We start from the raw sequence: 24,970 nt of genomic DNA, 5'->3' as shown, positions 1-24,970 counted from the left end.
TTCGTATAACGTTAATAAGTTCGTATAAGTTAAGTGCCTCTAAAACTAGCGCGGCTGCCAACGGGGAAAAAAACACTTGCAGGCGTGAAACAAAAGGAAAGTAGAGGCCAACTAGAATGAACTTTCGCCGCGAAACAATGGAACTACGTAATTAGCGGTTGAAAACTAGGCACTCTCTTTTTAAAACGCGTACGACGGCACGCACGCCAACGACGACGTAGAGTATTCGCTCAGTTGAAGACTTAAACAATAAAGGAAGGCTCTATAGAGTTTCGCGTCTCTTTCTCGAGCCGAGGCCCGGCAACCGAGGCTTAACGGAAAACTCTTTTATTGGCGCGGACGAAAGGGTAAAGACTGCGGTCTATTAAGCGGCATTAGCATTACGTAACTCTTGACTGGACGCGAACGAAGAAGACTTTTGCAAAAGGCACGACTCTGCTGTTTTAATGAAGGTCCCGAAAGCCACTTAATCCAACGTCACTATTTTCGCGTCGTCATCTCCCTCCCGTGAGTTCCGTACACTCCGCGGCGTTTCCCCGAGGCTAGGTTCCGGACTGTCCGCCCCGATCCTCCCCCGAATCGATGAGACGGACTACGGTCTATCAATCACCGAAGCTGCAGCTAGACCGAGGCCCCCGCTAATACCCTTTCGGCCGTGTCTCACTAGCGCAGTCAGATATCCCGGCGACATCTCCTCCTTTCGCGCCTAAATCCGAAATAACTTCCTCCATTTAGCATGCCGAGGCTTAACGTCTTGGACCGCTCTTAGGCCTTTGTCTTATATAATAAAATATATGACCGAGGCTTAACTCCTCTTTTGGAAGCAAATGGATTTTGCCAATAATTTTGGGTCAGACGCCCGTAAGAGCTTCGGTCGCGGGGGCCTATAAGTCATCCCCTCCCTCCCCGGCTTACTATACCGCCAACAACTCTCCCCCCCCCCTCGCTGCTTAACCCTCTTCCCCCGTCTTTCTACCCCCTTTTTTATATATATACCATAATCCCGTTCGCGGGGAATTTTCCCGTCTATAAGGCTTAGCGAACTGCTAAAAAAGAAAGAAAAAATAGAGAGCGCTTGTAATGCCATAGTTTACAGGTAGATGGCGCTGTAGGAGTCTTTTTCCTCCAGGGACTTCTGGTGACGTAAATGACAGAGATAAAGAGCTATAGAAAGAAGAGTAAAAAATTAAAAACGGCTTTTCCATTGGCCCTCGGAAAAGTTTCGTTGTTACTCGAAAACTTTTATCTGGCCTGGAAAATCCTAGCCTTCTCCGGCGCCAGAATAATATATAAAAATACGTTTCTTTAAGTCGACGCCCGCTATTTTAACTCGATTCTAAAAGTTCCAAAAATACAACCGTTTCTACTTAAGATCATTCCGAACGTTAAAAAGAAACACGATAGACCGTTCTTTATATTAGATCTTAAGTTTAAGCCCTGCCCGGTAAGATACCTCTAAAGAGAAAGGTGTCGAAGACGGTTTGGGAGTTTAAAAGTTGAACGAGATAGAGTAGGCCAACTTTAACACGCCATCTGTCTTCATTGAAGAGAACTGATAAGGAGGCGACTTTCCTGGGTGAAAACCTTGACTTAGCGCCCTTTATCAACATCGATCGAAACGCACCCTGTATTGATCGAAGCGAATTAAATGCGTTTCATTCATTTAAATTATAGAATAAATAAATAAATTTACTTATGGTTATAACCGGAATTGATATTCCAATTTCTCTTAAAATGTTTAGTTTTGAATTTTCAAAATATTGATTTTTTTCCAAAAATATAATAAATATTTAATTAATGTGTTATATCATAAGTCTTATGATATTGTTTCATAAGTTTGTCACTTTGGGGAATATTTTACTGAGAGTTAGTAACGGAGTGACGTCATCACAAGAAGAAAATCTCCGCCTAGCGAGGAGCTGTCAAAGGCTACGAGTGACACAAATCGGTGACGAAGCCCGTAATGCAATATTTTACCTGTGAAGAACAATAAGTGTCACACTTATGTAAAATGTTATACACTTTTATGGTTATATTTGACCTACTTCAGTAATTCATTTTCAAAACATATAAATTGCCCTATAAAAATGATATATATTTTAAATTACTTTTATCATAAGTAACTTAATAATAAAATTAGTATGACATTTAACGATTTCGGTTAGTTATAGTCTTTCGCTTAATGATTGTGTAATCGGAAGCTTAGAGCTCAATCGGACTATCATTTAAAGCCAGCGTAGTACCTGAAATGTCGTCAATTATGTCCCATTAGTTGAGATTTCCAAAGATTACGAACGGAAACTTAATAACTGCCGCATATTTTCAACGGCTTATGCGAGGGTCAGGTCACTTCCATTTTGGGTGCGTCTTAATCATAGTAAAATTATTAAATCGGGGTAATCGTGATTAAATCTGGGGTAATCGTTATTAAATCGGGGGTAACCGTGATTAAATCGGGGGTAATCGTGATGAAATCGGGGGTAATCGTGATGAAATCGGGGGTAATCGTGATGAAATCGGGGGTAATCGTGATTAAATCGGGGGTAATCGTGATTAAATCGGGGGTAATCGTGATGAAATCGGGGGTAATCGTGATTAAATCGGGGGTAGTCGTGATTAAATTGGGGTAATCATTGTAATCGGGAATTTTAAAAAAAATGTTTAAAAAAATCGGGGAATTTCGAAATGGTTCCGAAAATTCAGGGAATTTAAGAAAGGTTCCGAAAAGTCTAGGAATTTCGAAATGGTTCCGATCCATTTAGTAAAATATTTTCGGCAGCGTAATCGTCGGCCATTTTCGGTATGGGCAAGGCTGCCAGATTTCGATAGATCGAAAACGGCCAACTCTCTCAAATGTTTTCGTTTTCAAAACGAAAATTTTGCGGCGTAGCTATCGACTAAGACAATAAATTTTAGAGAGATTAAAAATGTATATTAAATATTTGCAAGATTTTACCTCAAACTTTTTTAATTGTACAAAGGGAAAACCTGGAAAAGTCAGGGGAATTAATTTAGTAATTAATTTTTACTAATATCATATTTTTTAAATTGAATTGATATTCATTTGTAAATCTAAACTTTGATCGTCGGCATCAAACAGTAGTTTAAATGGGCCAAGTCCTAACGCGAAATTGGAGCATTAGGCGCGAAATGGTAATCGGCAGGAAACTAATGGTGATTGTTCGTGTTCCAGGCAGCTGATTTTTTCTTCCGAATCCTGCCACCTGCTTCTTCGTATGACAGATTAAACCGAAATGGACCAAGAATGGAAATTTATCCCCTCCCCTAATAAAGCAGTTCACATTGAAAGTTAAAGGGGTGGGGTTTCCTCGAATTAGCCTAATTGTCGTTTCGGCGACCTAATGGAAGTTCGTGCCTTGTCCGATGTTACCCCGCTTAAATTTAAGAGCCTATAAAGTCCCCCGTAGTGTAGTAAATTATGCCATTTTAGTGGTGAAATCTCGATTTAAGAGCACCTTTAAGTGAACGCTAAAAACTAAGTTAAATATTAAATACCTGGTTAGGTAATGGCGGTTCATATTTTAACTTAAAGACACCTACCAATAATTATCGACCTTTTGGCGTGGTGGCGAAGTGGTTAGCACTTTCGCCTCGCAGCAAGAGGTATCGGATTCGATCCTAGCTTGTCCTATAACATCCTATATTTTAAAAAAATCCCCAAAAGTCCTATAAAATCCTATAATTTTTAAATTTTGCCCATTTCAAATCCCGCCACTCACAAGGAGACTACCCGAGGTGTTACACACCGATTTTGTTCAAACTCGGAGGATTGGTAGACCTTCATGTAACTTGAAAAATCCTAAAGGGATTGTTTTCAATGGGCAACGGGTTTGCCATGGCAACGAAAAATGTTTTTGAGAACATAATATTGAAATTTTCCCATTGAATATAACATGGGAATCTGACCAATTAAAAATTAATTTTTTTAAAATGCTAAAAATAGAAAATATAAATAAAAAATAATACAAAAGTTCGAAATTGATTAAAATTTTTACAGAAAATTGGTCAGATTCCCATGTTATATTCAATGGGAAAATTTCCTATTTGTTTTGTCAAAAACATTTTTGGTTGCCATGGCAAAACGGTTGACTATGGAGACATTTCCCGTTGGGGTTTTTCAAGTTACATGAAGGTCTACCAATCCCCGAGTTTGAACAAAATCGGTGTGTAACACCTCAGTGAAATTGCTAGATTTAGTGATAGGATACATTCCTATACAAAGTCATTCTAGTCTATACTTTTGTTATTGTTAACTTGGTTAGCTACTAGTAGGTTTTTGTGATAAAATGTTAAATATTTGGTTTCTAGTTTTTAAGTGAAAATCAAAGGTTTATTTCACTAAATATAGATTTTGTTTTTAAATGCATAAAGTTAGTAAATGAGATAGCATCTATATAGTCCTATCAAATCCTATAATTTAAAAAAGTCCTATAAAGTCCTATATTTAAAAAAAATATTATCCTAATTTTCCTATGGTGATTAGCTTGATTTTTGCTTGATTAAAAATGAAATAACTTTCATAATTAAAATTATTTCTTCGAAATATTGACCAAATATTGAGATTTTGTTGGCAAATTTATCGGGAGCTTGTGTAATTACATGTTTCAAGATAATAACATTAGTAGTAAAGGCCTTGTTGTTTAATTGTAGCTCTTACGCCACAGTCTCTTACTTTTACAAGGCTTTTACAATATTGTATATAACACTGGTAAATATGGTAATTATTGGTTAATATTGTATAATAATATGTGAAATCAAGAAAATCATTCAACAAAGGAATTTATCAACTTCAGAAGATCTTAAGCTTAATTTTAATTACTCTTCAAGTCTGTTCTACAGGGTTGCCACGTTATCTGGAAATTCTTGAATTCCTGGAAAAGTCAGGGAATTTTAAAAATTAGTCTAAAACAGGGAATTTTAAAAATTAATCTAAAAACCAGTGAAAGTCATGGAATTTTAAAAATTAGTCGAAAAGTCAGGTAATATTAGAAATTAGTCTACAAATCAATGAAAAGTCAGGGAATTTTAAAAATTAGTCTAAAAATCAGGGAAATGTCAATAAATTTAATTTCGGTAGCAAATAGGAACCTTTACTAAAATCTTGACACAAAATAAGTCAGGGAATATCTACGGAGATGGTCAGAGAAAACCTGGGAAAGTCAGGGAATTTGATTTGAAAAACTGTGACAACTCAGAACCAAATCTCTTTAAATGTAAGTTTAAGTTTTAGATACTGAAAATAATTCACGGAAATATATTATTTACCACTTTTCCCATTTTATACCATAACGTTATTTACCATTATTTACCACCTGTGAAATATCACTTCGGAACCCAATTTTAGTTTATTAGGTATGGTTCTAGCATTTTTTCACTATTTTTTATTAATTTTTTTGTTACAGCAGGGTACACGATGACGAACTGCAGTCCTACGGGTTTTTACCGTTACCCTGCTTTCGTCTACTCACATTTTTCTTCTTCGTGTAACCTGGTTTATCGCAGAAGCTAGCAAGCTTTCCCCGTAAATAATAAAAATGGGGTAAGGAAATAGTTTTTCAATGACATACTTTTATATGGCTTAATTTAGAAAATATGTCGCCTAAAAACTGCTAACTTCAATTGTTAATGTTTTTGTCATTCCAAAAAACAATGCAACAGTAGGAAATATCTGGGAAATTAGGGAAATTTATGAGGGTACAGATATTTTGTCTTAAAGAGTACAAATTTTCTTCAATAAGATTTTATTTTTTAAGTTTGACTTCATTTTTTTATATGTAAAATCATAAAATGGTTAACCCTATACCACTTCACGAAAAGAATGGTTAAGTTAGAAATGACAAGGTAAGTGTTTACGACATAACCCAAATGAAAAGGTTTTATCTTATTATCTTAAAACATTAATTGCCCCCATACCTGGATAGATCAAGGAATTATCAGTGGGAAAACCTGGAAATATCATGGAATAGTTGTAGGAACCCTGTTATATACTGTGACGTCAGTGCTTCAATATTCAGTTTTTTTTGTTCTCAATGGCGTTGATAAAGATTCAAATAAAACCCAATGTAAAATTGTCGAATGTTTGAATCTTGATCGAAAATGGGGCTTTAGTAATGCGATACCTTGCATTCGAATTTTCATTTTATAAAAATGCTTAAGTTTTATTAGATACATTTTGATACGGTTGAATATAATATTAGACAAATAAACTAGTGGACCCGTATCGATGGAGTAAAAACACAAAGTTCATAGCCCACCAGCGCTCCTACCGAGAGAATCGCCAAACCTTTCTACCCAAACACAAATTAGGTGCGTAAAAATGTTAGATGACGAACCAAAAATATGTGGCGCACTGCTCAATATTTGGGTGGAAATCCTTCCATTATCGGACACCGCGGCGCTGCTGTTAAAGAACTCTCCAGATTCGGGTACACTAGTTTATTTGTCCAAAGGTATAACCTACCGATCTCAAATAAATACTTGGAAATAGAGTTATCTAACTTCGATGTCGGACTAAAAAGACGGGCAGCGCTGGAGCGTTTGATTTAAGCTTGGCCGAAACAATTTCTCTTTCCCCCGCATTTTGTCCTTGTTCGTCCTAGACTTATAACGTTTCCCAACCGGCTTGGGAAAAGGACAGGACACGGAAGTTCTTCCGGGTACTCCGGCGAACCTTTGAAAAAGAACCAAAATAAAGGTTTTTCAAAGTAGACACCAAAAAAAGTGGTTGGATAGAATTTTCGCGCCTAATGTAGTTTCCCAAAAGTGTCGTTAGGTGGCTCCCGAGTCGCATCAATCCATCCTTCACTGATTGGCTACTCTTCTTTACCAGCTGGGAGCTCCCATTTGCCAAAAAGATCTAGCTTTTTTTTCTTTTCTTACCAGGCACTTTTTTAGGGATGAATTTTTTTCTTTATCTACCAAGATACTCTCTGGTCCTTATAAAGTTGAAAGTGTTGTTTTATAATGTATTCAATTAGCAATGGGCTATTGTCGAGGGTATTTTCCGCTGTTCGGGGGGGAGGGTTCCGTCCCCTCGAGGACACAGGGTGTGGGGCGAAATGGAAACCTAACTTCGTAGCGCTACTTGTAAAGCGAGATGAGGAGATAGTGTATTAGTGAGCGTGGAAGCGATGGAACTCGGGATGAAACAGAAACGCGATAAAAAGTGCGCGGCTGAACCGGAGATCTTGAGTTTCTCGAGAGGGGAGGTAACGGTATATCCCTGTTTTCTCTCCGTCTAGTTTCATCCTAGCTCCACTAGTCATTTCTCGAATTTCGATTTGGATGCTTTCCAAATTTAGGAAAGTGCTTTTTCGGAAGTAGTGGGTCAGATGGGGGAGGGTGTGCGAGTGCTTGAAAGGAATATAATGTGGAAAAGGGATATTTCATAAGCCATAAAATTAATAGGTTATAAAACAGTCGGCCCGTTTCTGCCGATGGTGAAAACGGAATTACAACTCGCTCGTTACAAATTTCGAAACAGTTGCTAGTGGATTTACGGGTTTTCATCTTCTCCGAATTCTCCGTTCCGTACATTTGTAGATCACTCATTTGCTGGAACAGTTTTGAGGCGGCTGTTCTGATTGGTACGACGACCATTTACAATCGCCGGACAGATTTTGAAAACTCTTCAGACTGATTTTGAGATTCAAGTGTGGGTTTTGATATACATGTATAAATGTGGGTTTGGATGAATAAATGTGGGTTTGGATGTATAAATGTGGGTTTGGATGTATAAATGTGGGTTTGGATGTATAAATGTGGGTTTGGATGTATAAATGTGGGTTTGGATGTATAAATGTGGGTTTGGATATATAAATGTGGGTTTGTATGTATAAATGTGGGTTTGGAGGTATAAATGTGGGTTTGGAGGTATAAATGTGGGTTTGGAGGTATAAATGTGGGTTTGGAGGTATAAATGTGGGTTTGGAGGTATAAATGTGGGTTTGGAGGTATAAATGTGGGTTTGGAGGTATAAATGTGGGTTTGGATGTATAAATGTGGGTTTGGAGGTATAAATGTGGGTTTGGAGGTATAAATGTGGGTTTGGAGGTATAAATGTGGGTTTGGAGGTATAAATGTGGGTTTGGAGGTATAAATGTGGATATGGAGGTATAAATGTGGGTTTGGAGGTATAAATGTGGGTTTGGAGGTATAAATGTGGGTTTGGAGGTATAAATGTGGGTTTGGAGGTATAAATGTGGGTTTGGAGGTATAAATGTGGGTTTGGAGGTATAAATGTGGGTTTGGAGGTATAAAAGTAGGTTTGGATATTTTATTATGAATTTTGAGATTCAAAGAGGAAATTCAGATTTTGGTTATGGATTTTTGAGGTTTAAATGAGAAACAGTGGCGGACTGGCCATAGAGTGAACCTGCCCGATGGCAATTGGGCCCCATGGGCCGTTCGTGAAGTGGGCCCCCTTAAACATGATAGCGTTATAGGTGTTAAGGCCTGGGCCCTTTGTCTTCTGGCAACCAATAATATTGGACCCAGTCCGCCACTGATGAGGAATTTAAGATTTTACTATGACGTTTGGGGTTCAAATGTCGATTTTGAAATTTCATAGTATGATGTAACTGTAGGATTAAGATTTACAATGCGTAGGAGGAGGTTTGAAAGTCCTCCAAGGCACCACCCTAGGCCCAAGTCATCTAGCGACTTATAATGCATTTAAACAGGTGGCCGGGTTACAATGCGTAGGAGGGTGGTGGCAAGCTCTCAAGCCATGCGAGCCCTACACTCACTATTACCGTTAACCTCTACAAGTTTTTATGGAAAGGAAAAATCGAAGAATTAGTAGGGAAACCCCTTTAGCTGATGGGTAGAGAACTGGCAAACTCAACGCGGAAAGAAATGTTTGGAGTCTCCACCTGGAGGTTCGACCGACAGTCCGCGCTACTAAATTTAAACAAATTTATATCGAGTTAATAAAAGTGGTTTTTGCTACGATTTGAATCTTTCGTTACAACTACCGTAACAATATCTAACCTCGATTACAGACTCGAGGGCCAACTTACGTGGGATTTGGGGATTCCCAAGAGGATTTCGAAATTTCTTTCTTCTACATATCCGACATCTTGGTCCATTTTGAATGTTTACTAAATTTGAAACGCCAAAGATGACTAAAAACCTCGGCAACCAGTGCTACGCTTTAAAAACCTTGGATTTTTAAGAAGGAAGATTTAAGAGTGTAAGAAGATTAAATTGAAGGCTATTTGACGGGCCAGGCCCAGTGCGGATTATTGGGAAGACGTTAAAGAAAAAATAGACGGAGCACCCGGATATATCGTTTTCCAATAAGTCTTCTCCATCTCCGCAGTTTCTTTGAATCGCGATTCGTGTTTGTCTCTCCGCGGGAAGAAAGAACTGGCTTCACTCGCAGCCTTTCGGGATTAAGGAACGGGACGTTTTAAAAGGGTTGTGAGCCTCGCCTCCCAAGTTCCCCTTTTACCGAGGCTTAGCGTTTCCAATTGTAACTTTGTAGTCTATTCCGTATAGTGTGTTTGAAGAAAATTACATTAAGTCAATAGGCGCTGTACACTCTGTTTGAAAAGTCTTCGACAGCTGAAATTTTTGCCCTCTTTTTAATTCTGCTAGAAAACTATAATAGATAGCTCGATGAAACCAATTGCAACTATTATTTATTTTCCAATATCTTTCGTTATTTATCGGTTTCGTCCGCCAAAAATTAATAGTTTGGCGGGAACCGTCAAAACTCATTTTTGGCAACTGTTTAAATATTGGTTCTACGGCACTGACTCGCGCGTTTTTGAATTCACAATGGTCGGTTCATATTTAGAAAGTGGAGAAATTATCCCTCTACAACCAACGGTTGAGAAGTTATCGCGTTTCCAAATTGTCGTCGAAGTTGCGTTATTTATAATCGCTTGATGAATTTTAGGTGTTTCCTAGTTTCGAGGAAAGTTTGAAACGCTATAACTTCTCAACCGTTGGTTGTAGAGGGATAATTTTTCCACTTTCTAAATATGAACCGACCATTGTGAATTCAAAATCGCGCGAGTCAGTGCCGTAGAACCAATATTTAAAAAGTTGTAAAAAATGAGTTTTGACGGTTCCCGCCAAACTATTAATTTTTGGCGGACGAAACCAATAAATAACGAAAGATATTGGAAAATAAATAAAAGTTGCAATTGGTTTCATTAAACTATCTATTATAGTTTTCTAGCAGAATTAAAAAGAGGGAAAAAATTTCAGCTGTCGAAGACTTTTCAAACAGAGTGTACAACGAAGGAATAGTGACTGCGAATTTATTTTCTCGCTCAAATATCACCAACGCGCCATCTACTGGCGGAAAAAGAAAATGCTTAGGACGTTATTTCCTTTACAATCGTTTATAGTATATGCTGAAAAGTGTCGTAGATGGCGCCACTGTAAATACTGAAGTTCATCACCTTAAGCATGGTAAAAGTGAATCGATTTGAATTAAATTTTGGCAATAACCATAGGTCGGCAACACGTTTGGCTTAAAGGGACTTTCAAGGGAGAGCTGTGGGTTGTTGAAGTCCATTTAAAATTCTTCAGTCGGTCGCCGTTCGTCGCATTGACAAAGTTACACTCTGATGACGTTTCAGTGACGTATTTTAAATCGACCCAACCCCTCCCTTGAAAGTCCCTTTAAAATAAATCGTTAAAATCTCCAAAAATGGCCAGTGCAGTGCTCCCAGCGATCCTATAATTCCTATATTTTACTATAATTCTTATATGGTCCTATAAAAACCGGCCATCTGAGTTAATGGCATTAAAAGTCGCTAGATGACTTGGGCCTAGGGTGGTGCTGATTATTATTATTACTGTTAGCGCATGAAGGAGATTAGGAACAACGCTAAAAATCGTATCAACATTCTTAATAACTATAAATAAATTAATTCTTCAAAACACATTTAACTGTCAGTCTGTGTAATTTAGGAGCAACAAACACAAGGAGAACGCAGCTAGCCTTTAAACACGCTAACGCAGTGTTGTGTACAAATTTCATTGGACGAGCCTTTACGCTGCACGTTTTACGGAAAGGGGGAAGACAATTTCCGTATTTTCCCCTTCCGACGGCAGCAGGCGCTAAAGCGTCTAGCCAATGAAAAATGTGCCCAAGAAAATGTACGTTTTTTGACGGGTTGCGTTCTTTTTGTGTGGGGTGCTGTGTTTGTTGCTTCTAGGAGGGTTGCCACGGTACCTGGAAAACCTGGAATTCCTGGAAAAGTCAGGGAATTTGAAAATTGGTATAAAAATCAGGGAAAGTCAGAATTTTAAAAATTAGTCTGAAAGTCAGGGAATTTAATTTCGGTTGCAAATATGAAACTTGTACTAAAATATAGGTTAAAAAATACAAAATCATAGCGCAAAATAAGTCGGGGAAAATCTCCGTAGATGGTCATTGAAAACCTGGAAAAATCAGGGAATTGGATTGTGAAAAATCTGTGGCAAACCTGTCATAGGTGTAATCTAAGAACTTGGTCTGGTTTCGTGAACCAAACAGAGTAGTTGGCAAGCGTGTCGCTAATTAAAGGGAAAACACGTGAGCGAGGAGCGACTCGAATTGATCTAATCACTCTAAACCCGGAAACCAATAATATTCAATAACACCCCGTTAAGCCATTAAATTTCCCCCAGAATTCAATATGACGAGGGTGTTGGGGCAGCCTAATATCCATAGCCCCTCCGGCCAATGGGTAAAACTCTCCAACCGCGTTTTAAATTTTAAATCACGACAGGACTCCCCAAATCAGACGTAATGAGGTTAGACGTCCCCGCTCGAGCGTTTAACAAGCTGACAGCGCGTCAAAATAATGATGGACGAAAATTAGACTAAACACATCGCGTCTCTGAGACGTGTGGCGTTAACGTTGAGGAATCGCGCCTGGCTGCTATAACGGCGTTTGCGCGGTTTCGGTTGAAAGGCCAGGAGTAGTTTGATGACTTCAAAGGCAGCGGACTACAATTTGAAACGAACACGCGTTGATTATCGCGCGGAAATCCTTCGGCATCGTATCCTCGGACTCTAACGAGATAAGGCATTAACGGGAGGAGCGAGTACATGTACGTCTGAAGGTCTGTAATAAAGCTAGGGTAAATACTTAATCTAACCGTAGCTTATTGATCGAATTGATGGCGAGAGACTTAGCGGGGCCAAATAAGACTCTTATAAGACGTACTGCGAAAATAAAAAAGTGGGGGACTTCCATCGCATACTTGAAATACCGTCCAGAACAAACGGACATACCATCCTCGTCCGATTTCAAAACTTGGCTCTGTTTGGCTAGAACTCTGTCTCGCTGGGACCAAGTGGCCGAACGGGTATCGAGGATTCTTTAGTTTCATTCCACTCCGCGAGAGGCGCTCCGAAACTCGGCAACTGGCAAAAGTATGCGGTTTTTACCAAGTGGTTAAAAGCACTTTAGCTTTTGAAAAATAATGCTCTCCCCGCGATTCCGTGTATTCAAACTATCGCGTTATTTTTTTTACATTTACAACGCAAATCTTTATTCGTGCGTTATTAAGTCAGGGAATGGTCAAGGAATTGGAAAATAGACCTAAAAAGTCAGGGAATTTTAAGAATTTTCGTAACAATTCGGGTAATTTAAAATTATGCGTAAATTTTGTGATGGTAATTTTACTGTAGTTCTGTGTGAAATTCTGGGATTATTACTTAGTTTCTTATACGTTATGTTCATTGTAAATTGTAACTTTTGTAATAAAGGTTTCTATAGTTAAAACATAACCTAAAGGTTCACCTTCGTAATAAAATATGAGTTAATTCATATACTTCGCATAAAAGTAAAATTTTATATAAAAATCGTCTAATTTTAGCATTAAAACATCAGCAAAATCTGTAAAATTTGATCGCCAATATTGTGGCAACCCTGCCTGCATAACTCAAAATTTATTATTTAAATTAATCCAGATTACAGGCTGGAGTTCCAACGCACGTGCCCAAGCTTGTGGTAGCAGAGCGTGGTTTAAATGTCAAATATTCATCTCTGACGCTGTGAAAAAAAGACCGGAATTTGAGTTATTGTCTCATCCTCCTTTCATCCCGCCATTCGATATTATTCAGTGAAATTAAAAGGTGTCAAAGCCCTGAACAACAGCGTTTAGTTATCACCCGAACCCGTCAGCGTGTTGAAAGGTACTTCCGTTGCGCGCGCGGAGTGAGACGAGCGAAAATAGAATGACGGTGCTTCTCTATTTTTGGTGTTTCGCCTCGTAGATGGCGCAAGAATTATACTCTGATAAAAGGGAAAATTTCGTAAATATCGTTTGGTTTGACACCATTTGAAATGATTTCCTAAGGTAGAGCAGCCCTTGTGTATCCCCAAACTGACTCTCAGGGTATAGATGGAGGATATATAAGGTCTTTTCGCTTCGCTTTGTCGCTGTCTGTTCTAGGAGGGGAAACTTAAAAGCGTAACATAATAACAATAAGTATGACAATTAACGAGATTTACAACCAAACTGATTTTCATAGTTATAGCGTAATTAAGATGTTTTCCCAGCACAGAGCCTTCTAGTGTCTAAAATATGCGAGACTTCCGCTAAGCCGAAATATCTGGTTTCCGATAGATAGGCGGAATATTAGGCTAAAATGATAAAAATTAAAAACGTTTTTCTCGGCGCCACGAGCTCATGTTTTTTATCACGCCTAAAGCTCGGCGAAACGGATAAATTAACCGCTAAAACTTCGATTAACCATAAAAATTACGATTAACTGTTTATTCGTGGATATTATCCAGATTAAAAAGCAATTTAACATGTAAAAATAATAGATTTTTTCGGATAATTAGTGGATAAATATGTGTTTTGGATAAAAATAAATAAAGTGATTAATTCTTATCCAAACGCCGAGCTCTATCACGCCTGATTCGCACGCGGGCTTCAAAACAAAGCCAAAGCCCCTCGCGACTCCAGAACGTGCTCTCCGATATTAGGCTTAAATTTTTATCAAAAAGTAGTCATCCAACACGGTTAGTCGCGAGTCCAAGTCACAGCTTGAAAAAAGGTTCGGTTAGAAAATTAGCATTAAAGCAAGGAAGTGCCATCCTTATTGTTATTGTGTTACTTATGGTAATATTAAACTAAAATTAAGAATTATATTCATATTAAATTTAAATTAAGGATTTTTCTAATTTAAAATGATGGATTGTATTCATATGAAATTTAAATTAAGGATTATATTCATATGAAATTTACATTAAGGATTATTTTCATATAAAATTTAATTTAAGGATTATATTCATATGAAATTTAAATTAAGGATTATATTCATATAAAATTTAAGTTAAGGATTATTCTAATTAATTTAAAATTAAGTATTATATTCATATAAAATTTAAATTAAGGATTATTCTAATTAATTTAAAATTAAGAATTATTATAATCTATTTAAAAATTAGAAGGTTTATAACGTATTTAAAAAGACGGATTATTTTCATATGATATTTAAATTAAGGATTATATTCATATGAAACTTAAATTAAGAATTATATTCATATTAAATCAGAGTTGCCACAGTACCTGGAGTTTCTGGAAAAGTCAGGGAATTTTAAAAATTAGTCTAAAAATCAGGGAAAAGTCAGGGAATTTAATTTCGCTTGCAAATAAGAAACTTCTTTTTAAATAAAGGTTAAAAAAATACAAAATCTTGGCACAAAATAAGTCGGGTAAATTTTCTGGAGATGGTCAGGGAAAACCTGGAAAAGTCAGGGAATTTACTTATAAATATGATTCGAGAAGGGAAAATCAATAGCTAAATATTTCTACGCGATGTAATTTGTACCTTTAAACAACAGACTCGGTAAATTTTGAGCCAAACACAGAAATCTGCTTTCGAGCCTGCTTAATGCCTGTAAATTAAGTAAATATTAAATTATTTAATTTAAATTAATACTAAATACTATTACAGTTTATGGCTGCTTAAGCCCCGGACTACATTTTATTGTTTTGACAACTTTTTTTCTCTCTCTCGCCCAAATGTTACGCAATAAATCCAAAAAAAATGCAGCAGGCCTTGGCTCGCGATGGAAAATGGAGGGTTGTAATTCAAAGTTTTGGCAAGCGTATCTTGGGCGCGATAGGCGCCGTTAAATTAGTCGGATACGGATGAAAACAAAACTGTCTTTCATCGTCGCGCACCCGTTCGCACCTCCCGCTGTCTCGCTGCGGCTCTTTCGGCGAGAGGGAGTAAGGCGGGAAGGGGCGCCCTGAGATGGCAAAAGTGTGTAAAGCGGGACTGACGACGATCCCGCGACGTAGAGAAATAGTGTTTACTAAATATAGCCGTAGTAATACATTTCGTGAGCGGGATTCGCTAGTTAACGGTAGAGATAAATGGACTAATTACTAAAGCGATTAATTGTTAGCAATGTAGATTATATATTAATTAATTAACGGTGAAAGGCAATCTAATCGATATTAATTTGTCTCGTGCGTAATCAACTATAGATAGATTAGATGGCGAATATAAGTTCGTTTTTGATAACATTTGCAGTTACTGATACGAAGAAGTTTAAATGAACGTTTCCGATAACTGCAAAATTGCGATTTGTTAGCCGTGATAGTTCCGCAGATATTTCTATGAATTTCATCTAGATATATTCAACTGCGAAAACTTTAAAACCTTAGACTTAAAAAACACTAGAAACTAGTTGTTCTTGGGACTGAATTATTTACTCAGTTTAAAACCTATTTAAGTTGGGATTTGTTTTATATATTTTAAATATCGCTTTTATTACGTCATTGGAATTTTAAGAGGAAATTGCCGTATTGAAATCAGGGTTCGTACACGACCTGGATCACCCGGAAAAGTCAGAGAATTTGAAAATGATTCCTAAAGGTCAGGGAAAAGTCAGGGAATTTGAAAATGATTTCCAATAGGTCAGGGAAAAGTCAGGGAATTTGAAAATGATTTCCAAAAGGTCAGGGAAAAGTCGGGGTATTTTAAAAGGATTTCCAAAAGGTCAGGGAATTTGAAAATGATTTCCAAAACGTCAGGGAATTTTAAAATGTTTTTAATAGGTCAGGGAATTTGAAAATGATTTCCAAAACGACAGGGAAAAGTCAGGTAATTTGGAAATTATTTCCAAATGACAGGAAAAAGTCAAGGAATTTGAAAATGATCCCAAAAAGTAAGGGGATTTAAAAATGACCCCAAAAAAATCAAGGAAATAAATTTTTCAAAGAAAATATTTTCAAGATTTTTACCTTAAACCATTCATTCATTTATTCTACAAAATGGTCTGAAAAAATTGGCAATTGGGTCAGGGAAAACCTGGAAATGTCAGGGAATTTAATTTCGGAAATTTTGTACGAACCCTGTCAATATTCTAAGTTATAAAAGAGGTTGCATAAACACGGCGATCTCGACCTTGATAATGATTATTTAGAAAATATACTAAAATATTATAATAAAAAAAGTAATATAAACACTTGGATCTCGACCTTCAAAAAAGTCTATATTTAGGCTCTCAAAACTCGGTCATCCTTGTCTTAGACCACAGATGTAAATTTTCGGTAGATCTGGTTACGTTACAAAATTTCTTACAGTTCGGTGATTTTTTTACTAGGCCTACTACGATGACCAAGAAATCTCCATTTCATTCGTTGATAAGGAATCTTAATAAAAAATACTTCACTATTTTAGTAACATATTTGGAAATAAAATTTAATAAACTGATAACATAATGTCACAAAAAAAAGCGGAAACGGGGGATTAAATTTAAGAATGAAAAGATAAATGTCACCATTACCCAATCGACATCCAACAAAAGTCGCCTAAAATAAACTCCCTATTATTTCTATGGCTGAAATGGCATCTCAAATATCAGTAATACGAAAAGGGAGTGTCATTCTACGTTAACGGAAACGCCAATGACTACGAGGGAAATCTAACGCCGCTGGCGGATCCACGACTTTTTTAATACCACGCTAGCGATAGTTCCGGTACATTTAAGAGGCGAGAGAGAGCCACCGACACCCTCAAATATAAAAGAATAAGAACCTCTCTTTATATTTCGAGTCGTCCAAGTTGGAAAAATGATGGGTGGAGGGCGTGCGGAGGAGGAGAGGTCGACAGATTCGAAACGTGCGACTGGCGTTTTGGCACGCGTTACTTCCCCCTCCTTACCTCCCCCCTTTCTCTCTGGCCTCCGAGCCCCAGTGACATCTAGCGGGGTAGTAGGGCGAACAAAAATTGATGCGCTTCTCTAAAGGAAAAGATTGGTGTGAGGTCCTCTTAGTTTAAAACAACGCGTAGATCTGTCTGACATTTTCATTTCCCGCCGAAAATAGAGCCACAGCACTCGCGACTGTAGCGCCCCCTAACTCGCCTCTTTTCTCACCTCACTAAACCCGCAAGGTTTTTAGGGTGATATTCTCTCTCCTCTATTCTACTCGGGATAAACAGTGATGGCTTTGGCTGAAATAAGAAAAATCTACACAGTCTGTTTTTTCTCTCTTCTTTTAGCTAACCCCAACGTGGTAAAGAAACAAATGTTGCTATCTAAAAAGCATCAAAAAACTGCGTAACACAGTGACTCGCTTTTTTACGAGCGTCTTAAAAATAGGAAAGTTTTTTATCAATCGTCTATTTGTAGTTCCGAGTTTCAAAAATCGACTTCTTTGTCATAAAGGACTCGTAGTAGTAGTTATCTTGTACGTTAAAATAGAATCTCGGAAATTTTATACTTTTATTTAAATAAAATTGTCATTTCTTTTATTTAAACCGTAAGAACGAAAACGAAAGTGGCATAGCAAGTTTATTATTACCTTTTACGTAAGTGTGTCAATTCTCTTGTACGTAGAATTTTTTCAAATTGATACTATTATTTAAGCGGTCACATTAAAAAAAATGTCAGCATAAGTTTATAATTACATTTTACGTAAGTGTGACAATTCTCTTGTACGTTAAAATTTTTAAATTGATAACTTTTGTTAAATCCGTAAGATTTTAAAAGTATCACCATAAGTTCATTATTACCATTCACGTAAGTTTGTAAATTCTCTTGTACGTTAAAATTTTTAGAATTGATACTTTTATTTAAGTTTACAAATACTTATCACGTAAGTGTGTCAATTATATAACTACCGCTTGGTAAATATTTATTAAGAGCTATTTCTAGCAAAACCATTCATTAGTGGTGGACTTTAAAGGCCCGTTTCCACGGACGCTTGTAGCTTGAAAATGAATAGCTCGAAATATTTATATTTTCGCATAAGTAACATAATAACCATAAGTATGACACTTCCTATTGCTTTAATGCTAATTTTCTAACCGAACCTTTTTTTGGCCCTGATACTCTCTTCAAGCTGTGACTTGGACTCGTGACTTCCCGTGTTGGATGACTACTTTTTGATAAAAATTTAAGCCTAATATCGGAGAGCACGTTCTGGAGTCGCGAGGGGCTTTGGCTTTGTTTCGAAGCCCGCGTGCGAATCACTCGTGTTAAAAAAAGACATGAGCTCGTGGCGCCGAGAAAAACGTTTTTAATTTTTATCATTTTAGTCTAATATTCCGCCTATCTATCGGAAACCAGATATTTCGGCTTAGCGGAAGTCTCGTATATTTTAGACACTAGAGGGCTCTGTGCTGAGAAAACATCTTGATTACGCAATAACTATGAAAATCATGGTTGCAAATCTCGTTAATTGTCATACTAATTGTTATTATGTTAATTATGATTTGCGTGATATTAATTTTATTTAAGAATTTCGCGCTAAGCGCCACATGCGTATAGCTTTGTGTTTCCACGAAATATTTTAAGCTTCAGAGATATGTAGAATATACTTTGGTTTACATTTTTGATAATCATTGCGTCTAAATAAACCCTCTACGGAACCCACGGGACAACTGGGATTGAGGTATTGCACTATGAATTCTAACCGACGTATTAAATTTTGACTTGAGCGTGTAAATATCAAGTTGAATTTGATCGGCGCTAGAAACTAGTACCGATCCAGTTTCGCAAGCGCAAGCTACACGCTAAGGATCGAGCAATCGTAGAAACTGAAATTATTATTTTAAAATATTCATCATTTAGCCTAATAGACTAAGTGCTGTTTGCCTCGGCGTCATAGTGAATGCGGGGAAGCCGAAAGAACGGCGCTTGATAATTTGTGTTTTATGAAAATTGATCGACTACACATTGATTTATCATCAATTGAACGTGAATCCCGCGTAACTATCAACATAATTTATGAGCATTGATTAATCACACATTGATTTGTCATCAATTGAACGTGAATCACGCTTAACTATCAACATAATTTGCAAGAGCATTGATTAATCACACATTGATTTGTCATCAATTGAACGTGAATCCCGCGTAACTATCAACATAATTTATGAGCATTGATTGATCACACATTGATTTGTCATCAATTGAACGTGAATCCCGCGTAACTATCAACATAATTTATGAGCATTGATTGATCACACATTGATTTGTCATCAATTGAACGTGAATCCCGCGTAACTATCAACATAATTTATGAGCATTGATTGATCACACATTGATTTGTCATCAATTGAACGTGAATCCCGCGTAACTATCATCAGTCTAAAACTAGGCCAAAATCGACCAAGAAAATGGACTAAGGTAAAGGTTGATCGTAATTGGCAGTGTCCAAATTTGAGGTACAAATTTGGTAGGCCAAGTGGAAGAACAAACACTGGTAGCGACTTCTATCGGGAATTTGATTCTTTTGAAACGAGGACAGTGCCCGTATTCCAGCTAGACGTTTTAGAAGAGCAAACTTCCATTAGCGCAACCCGAGGAAAACAAAAGATTGGAGGGGGGTCAGCGGGTCGGTGGACTTCGCGAGCCTTCAAAGGGCGCTGGCGGGATATTCCGTTGACCAATTTCATTTCCGAACGGGACTTTATTCGTCGGCGCGTATATTTCATTCCTCGGAAGGCGAATTTTCTTAATGGAGTTTCGCTTTTCTGAAGAAAGGGGGCGCCGCGATCTCGCGAATAATCGCTTTTGATGGGCGTCGTGACGTCACCGGACGCCTCTCGCGCGCTCGGCCACTAGATAATGATCCTAAAATGGAGTCCCCGACTGAAAAGGCGAAGGCTCGAAAAGCCGATAGACTCGCTCGGTTTCTCTCGCCTATACGTCCCTACTGCACCGGCGTCTCCAGTGGCGCACCCTGGCGTTTGGAAAAAGGCGTAGGAATGGCGAGGGAAAGGTTCCAATTCACTCCGCCCTTACGCGGCTCTACAATGATTACGCCCGAATTTTCTTCGACGCGCCTTCTTACACCAGAGGTCGCTGAAAACGGTTCTTGTTTTAAATTAAATCCCCCGTTGGTTCTTTTTCCCCCAAAACGCGTTATAAATGAAGGAATTTAAGGAATGCCCCCTTTAAAACTGAGAAAAATATATATCAAAAACCTTTACTTGTTAGACCGATAAATTAAACATTTTTCCCTAAATGCGTAAGCAATTTTTATTTATACGTCGTTTCTGTTTCGTTGTTTTAGGATTATCCGGAAAAGACGCCAGCGAGCCGAGAAAAGAAGTCGAAATTCGCTTGTCAGATGAGATCCGGTCTCGAAGGATGTCCTTCGTGTGCTGCTACATCTGCCATCACAGGCTGCGATCTTCCGGGGACTTGTACCGCGATGATTCCTCGACGGGAGGTAGTTACCATTCGCGGTTCGCGTCGAACGGGTCTTCCAAGTCGTCGTCGGGTCAGTGTCGCCGAAGACAACGGCCGTGTTACGTGTCGAGGCGCGAACGGTTCGTGGGCGCCACCAGCACCCCTCGAACTTCGAACAGCGCCGCGTTCATGTGTCTGGCGGTCGTGGTCTTGGCCCTGCTGGGCACTCACGGTGTTTCGGGGTTCGCTTGTCACCCCAAGTGTACCTGCATTTGGAGGGGAGGCAAGCAGACGGCGACGTGCTTGAACTTGTCGCTGACCAAAGTACCTACCGACTTAAACCGCGACGTCCAAGTCTTGGACTTGAGGATGAATCAGATTCCCTACTTGCCGCGGCAAGTGTTCGTCGACGCCGGTTTGACCAACTTGCAGAGGCTCTTTTTGGCCGAATGCGGCTTATCTCAAGTGGACGAAACGGCCTTCATTCGCTTGACCAATTTGATAGAGTTAGATTTGTCCCAAAATTATTTGACGATGGTCCCTTCGCCTTCCTTCCGTCACCTGACGAGCCTCAGGGCCCTCTCTCTCGAAGGGAACAAAATCAGCTTCCTGGGCCAGCAGGCCTTCTCGGACCTAAAACACTTGATCTCGCTGGACATCAGCTCTTGCGCGATCGACTCGGTGGCCATGGGAGCCTTCGACGGCCTCGAGAAACTGGAAAAGCTCCTGATCGACGGCAACCGTCTGGGCTCCCTCTCGGGCAAAGCCGTTCTTCCGCTCAAATCACTCAACGCGATTCATCTCGACAACAACCCTTGGCGTTGCGACTGCGACCTGAGGGCGCTGAGGCATTGGTTGCAACTTCGAAACATTCCGTACGTGTCTCCGACGTGCGACAAGCCGCCGAGGCTCGCGGGAAGGTCTTGGATACAGTTGGTCCCCGAAGAGTTCGCTTGCCCTCCCGCGTTTCTCAACACCTCGAGCGCCTTCCAAGTCTACGAGGGAAGCAACGTCACCCTGGAATGCAAGACGACGGGCGACCCGCTGCCGACCATCAGCTGGTACTGGAGGGACCGGGTCCTCGGCAACTTGTCCGAAGGAATCTCTCCGAGGCAGATTTTCACGGTGGTCGAGAGGAGCGAAAGGGATAAGTACTCGGCGTTAACGGTCAGTTACGTCCAAGAGGCGAACAACGGACCTTACACCTGCAAAGCCGAGAACGTGGCGGCCAAAGTGGCCAAGAACTTCACGGTTCACGTTTCGCGCAAACCAGTCACGGAAGTCAAGGTAACCGGAAGTGGCGGCAGCTCCAGCGGCACCAACCAAGACGATAACCCGCAGGAAGTCAGAGAATTAGACGCGGGTGGCGTATCCGGAGGTGACGGTTCCGAAAGTAACAAGGATACCTTGATCGGCTTAATCGTGGGCGTGGTCGGAGGAGCCCTGCTGGTCCTAATCATCTTCGCCGTGGTCCTTCTGGTGTGTCGTCGCCGCCGAAGAGACAGAAGGCAAAGAGCCGAAGCCAGCGCGGCCGGAGGGCCCATGAACAAACTGGCCCCGATGGACAAAGTACCCGACTGCATCGACGACGCAGACACGAAGCTGTTATCGCCCAGACCGCAAAACGTCAGCGTCTTGCCGCCGGCCTACCTTCACCAGCACGAAATGGAACCTCTGGAACCGTTGATGGAACGCAATTCGCTGTCTCCCCACGTCTGGGTAGTCAAAGACCACGTACCACCGGAATGGCCCCCTCGCAGAAGCCCCATTCCGGTGCCCATGCCCGTCGCTCCCACCTCCAACGACCCGGAAGTGAACGCCAGGTTGCATAACGAACTAGCGGACACTTTGCGGCGCAAAGGAGACCGACGAGTGATACACGAACGGGAACGCGGCGACGGCGTCTCGGAATTGGAAGGCGCGGAGGACCCGGATGGGCCGCCAGGACACTACGGCACGTTGCGCGCTCGCGACCTCCACGACCGCTCCTCGGGCGACGAACCGGACTTGCTCCTGTTGGAACGTCCCAAGCGGACGCAAATACTTCCCAGCGTCATGGAACATCCCCAATATCAACCTTCGACCCTGGACCGCCGCCACGCCTCCCCGGCGCCGGGACACGCCAGGCAGGATTGGGGCGACGCCTACGACCACCCTTCCGCCTACTTCCGACCGGTCCAGTCCGCCCCAGTCGCCAATCCTATCCTACACGTTCCCGTTTTACAAACAGTCAAAGACGGTGACGACGGTGGCGGATCCGACGGTACCGAAGTATGACCTAAGTGCGACTACACGCTCGGTTAAACCGTGCTAAAGTTACGAAGTTACCCGTCTGGACGTACGGCGAAAATAGCCGGCCAGCCGACCACGCGCAATCATCACGTTACTACAAATTGCGGAAAAAACTAAAAATTACAAAAAAAAGTGAGAAAATGCTCGAAATAGTTTAAAAAATAATACTATAATGCCAGGAGGACATCACCCGCAAACGCACCCACTTTCCTAGCACAGCGAGTCGCACGTTACTAAATAATTACCTCCGAATTAATTATTAAAAATTACAAATTAACCTAATGTAGGAGTTTATCAATCGTCAGATCGCTAACTACATCGAGCATTTTCCCTCTGTTTTTATACTACACAAAATGCGTTCAGTTTTATACGAAAATTAGGTAAAATTAAAAGCAAACTTGAATTGTGGAATTGAAACCGTTCGCGCGTTTTAACGTCGCGTAGGAATACAAGGGTGTGCCCCAAATGGAAAAATATGACTCTTTACGGTGAATTATATATTGTATCAATGCGCGGTTAAGTCAAATTGTTGAATCGAAATCGCGAAAAGATTTAAAAACACAAAAAATATAAAAAACTGTTGATGTTGTTTGTTGTTTTCCCGAAAAAAATAAAAAGTTAAAAAATATAAACAACAAAAATCCAAAAATAAATAAACCATTTGTTTACCGCGCCGATACACTTAGTTCAAAGTCTACTTATTTCTTTGAATAAATAGTTTGTAGAATGAACCCTTAATTTTCACAATCGGTTCAGTTTCGAACTGTATTTCTAAAATATTTTCGATTGAACTTAATTATTTTTTTGTACCTTTTTAAGTTCAAAATATATTTTTTTTAAAATTAATTGAATTTAAAAAAAACGTATTTTTTATTTTATAATTGATTGATAAACCGGCTTGCTTGTTCAACACGATATCGTACGCGCTTGGTGTTTTTGTGCCAAATATTTTAACTAGATTTAATTTGAAACTAAAATAATTAATTTGTATGATCGTAAAAAATATCGCGTTTTTTTCTAATTGTTTGGTCAATGTCATAGCGCCCAGTATTTATGGATACAAAAATCCCACATTAAGAACAACATTAAAAAAATATATCCTTGTATCATATAATAAATTGTTATACCAGAAATATCACCCCTTCAAGTTCTGTTCACAACTCGCCCCCCCCCCCCCCCAAACTCCTATTATATTCCAAATATATTGTCACAAATTTATTGATTGTGGGGATTTAAAAAAAAAACATTTCAAAACAAACCAAAAATCCCTAAAAAAGTTCCAAGATTTCGCAAAAAAAATTAACACAAGTGTATATATTATATATAATAGATTATAGGGGAAATTGACAAATGCGGGGTTATGAATGAGAAAAATTAAATAAAACCTATGGGTACTTTGTATCCTACTTTTATACAAATATTTTCGTTATTTCACGCCTACCTCACATATTTCCCTACTTATCCAGATCTTTCATTTTATCCATTTCTTTAAGCAAGTGTGTCAGAATTTATAGCCCGGTGAACCTAGTAACAGAGACCATACCACCGGAGGCCTATCATCATAGTGCCCTACGCCAGCGTCCCCCTAGCCCGGACAGGTGACAAATCCAGCATGGGTAGCAGAACCCTACTACTGATGGTCGCACCTTGGACGCAAGCCACTCAACCCAGCAGAAGGTGCAGCAACGGGTGGACCAATCCCCACTTCGCTCACAGCAGTGGGAGTAAGAGTGGATGCTGTAGCAACTCCAGCCGACACCCTACCTACGTAGGCAAGGAGTCAAACCCTTTGGAGAGAGCTCCTAAAGGGGAACGACGAGCACACAGCAGTCCAAGTAACCCGGCACAGCTGGCACCGGAGATCCCGGTGGACTCCAAAAGGCCGGGAAACAGGACCGCCGTGCCCGCATACGGAGGCCCGCCGCCCCACAGCAGGCTACCCAATCCGCTGAGGCGGCCAGTTTGCCTGGACCCTCTCCGTTATCATGAGCCGAAGCTCAGTATCCAGCCCACACCTGACCGAAGTCGGAGGTGGAGAT

The 24,970-nt window shown here is 39.7% G+C and overlaps 1 protein-coding gene across 1 annotated transcript in view; it reads left to right on the top strand.

Moving 5' to 3' along the window:
- LOC149945520 (uncharacterized) overlaps nucleotides 1-24,336 on the top strand; it is a 104,861-nt gene extending 80,525 nt beyond the window's left edge. Inside the window, exon 2 of the mRNA XM_090174563.1 lies at nucleotides 20,521-24,336. Within this exon, the coding sequence (XP_090030689.1) occupies nucleotides 20,598-22,916 (2,319 nt within the window). The 5' untranslated portion in view covers nucleotides 20,521-20,597 and the 3' untranslated portion in view covers nucleotides 22,917-24,336. The remainder of the gene's footprint in view (nucleotides 1-20,520) is intronic.
- Nucleotides 24,337-24,970: the final 634 nt, after the last annotated feature.

The sequence above is a fragment of the Leiobunum rupestre genome, chromosome 5 (genome assembly GCF_980474605.1).
Source record: "Leiobunum rupestre chromosome 5, qqLeiRupe1.1.hap1, whole genome shotgun sequence".
NCBI classification, from domain to species: domain Eukaryota; kingdom Metazoa; phylum Arthropoda; class Arachnida; order Opiliones; family Sclerosomatidae; genus Leiobunum; species Leiobunum rupestre.
The sequence above is the reverse complement of the archived record's forward strand: the minus strand, read 5'-3'. Positions and strand labels throughout refer to the sequence as shown.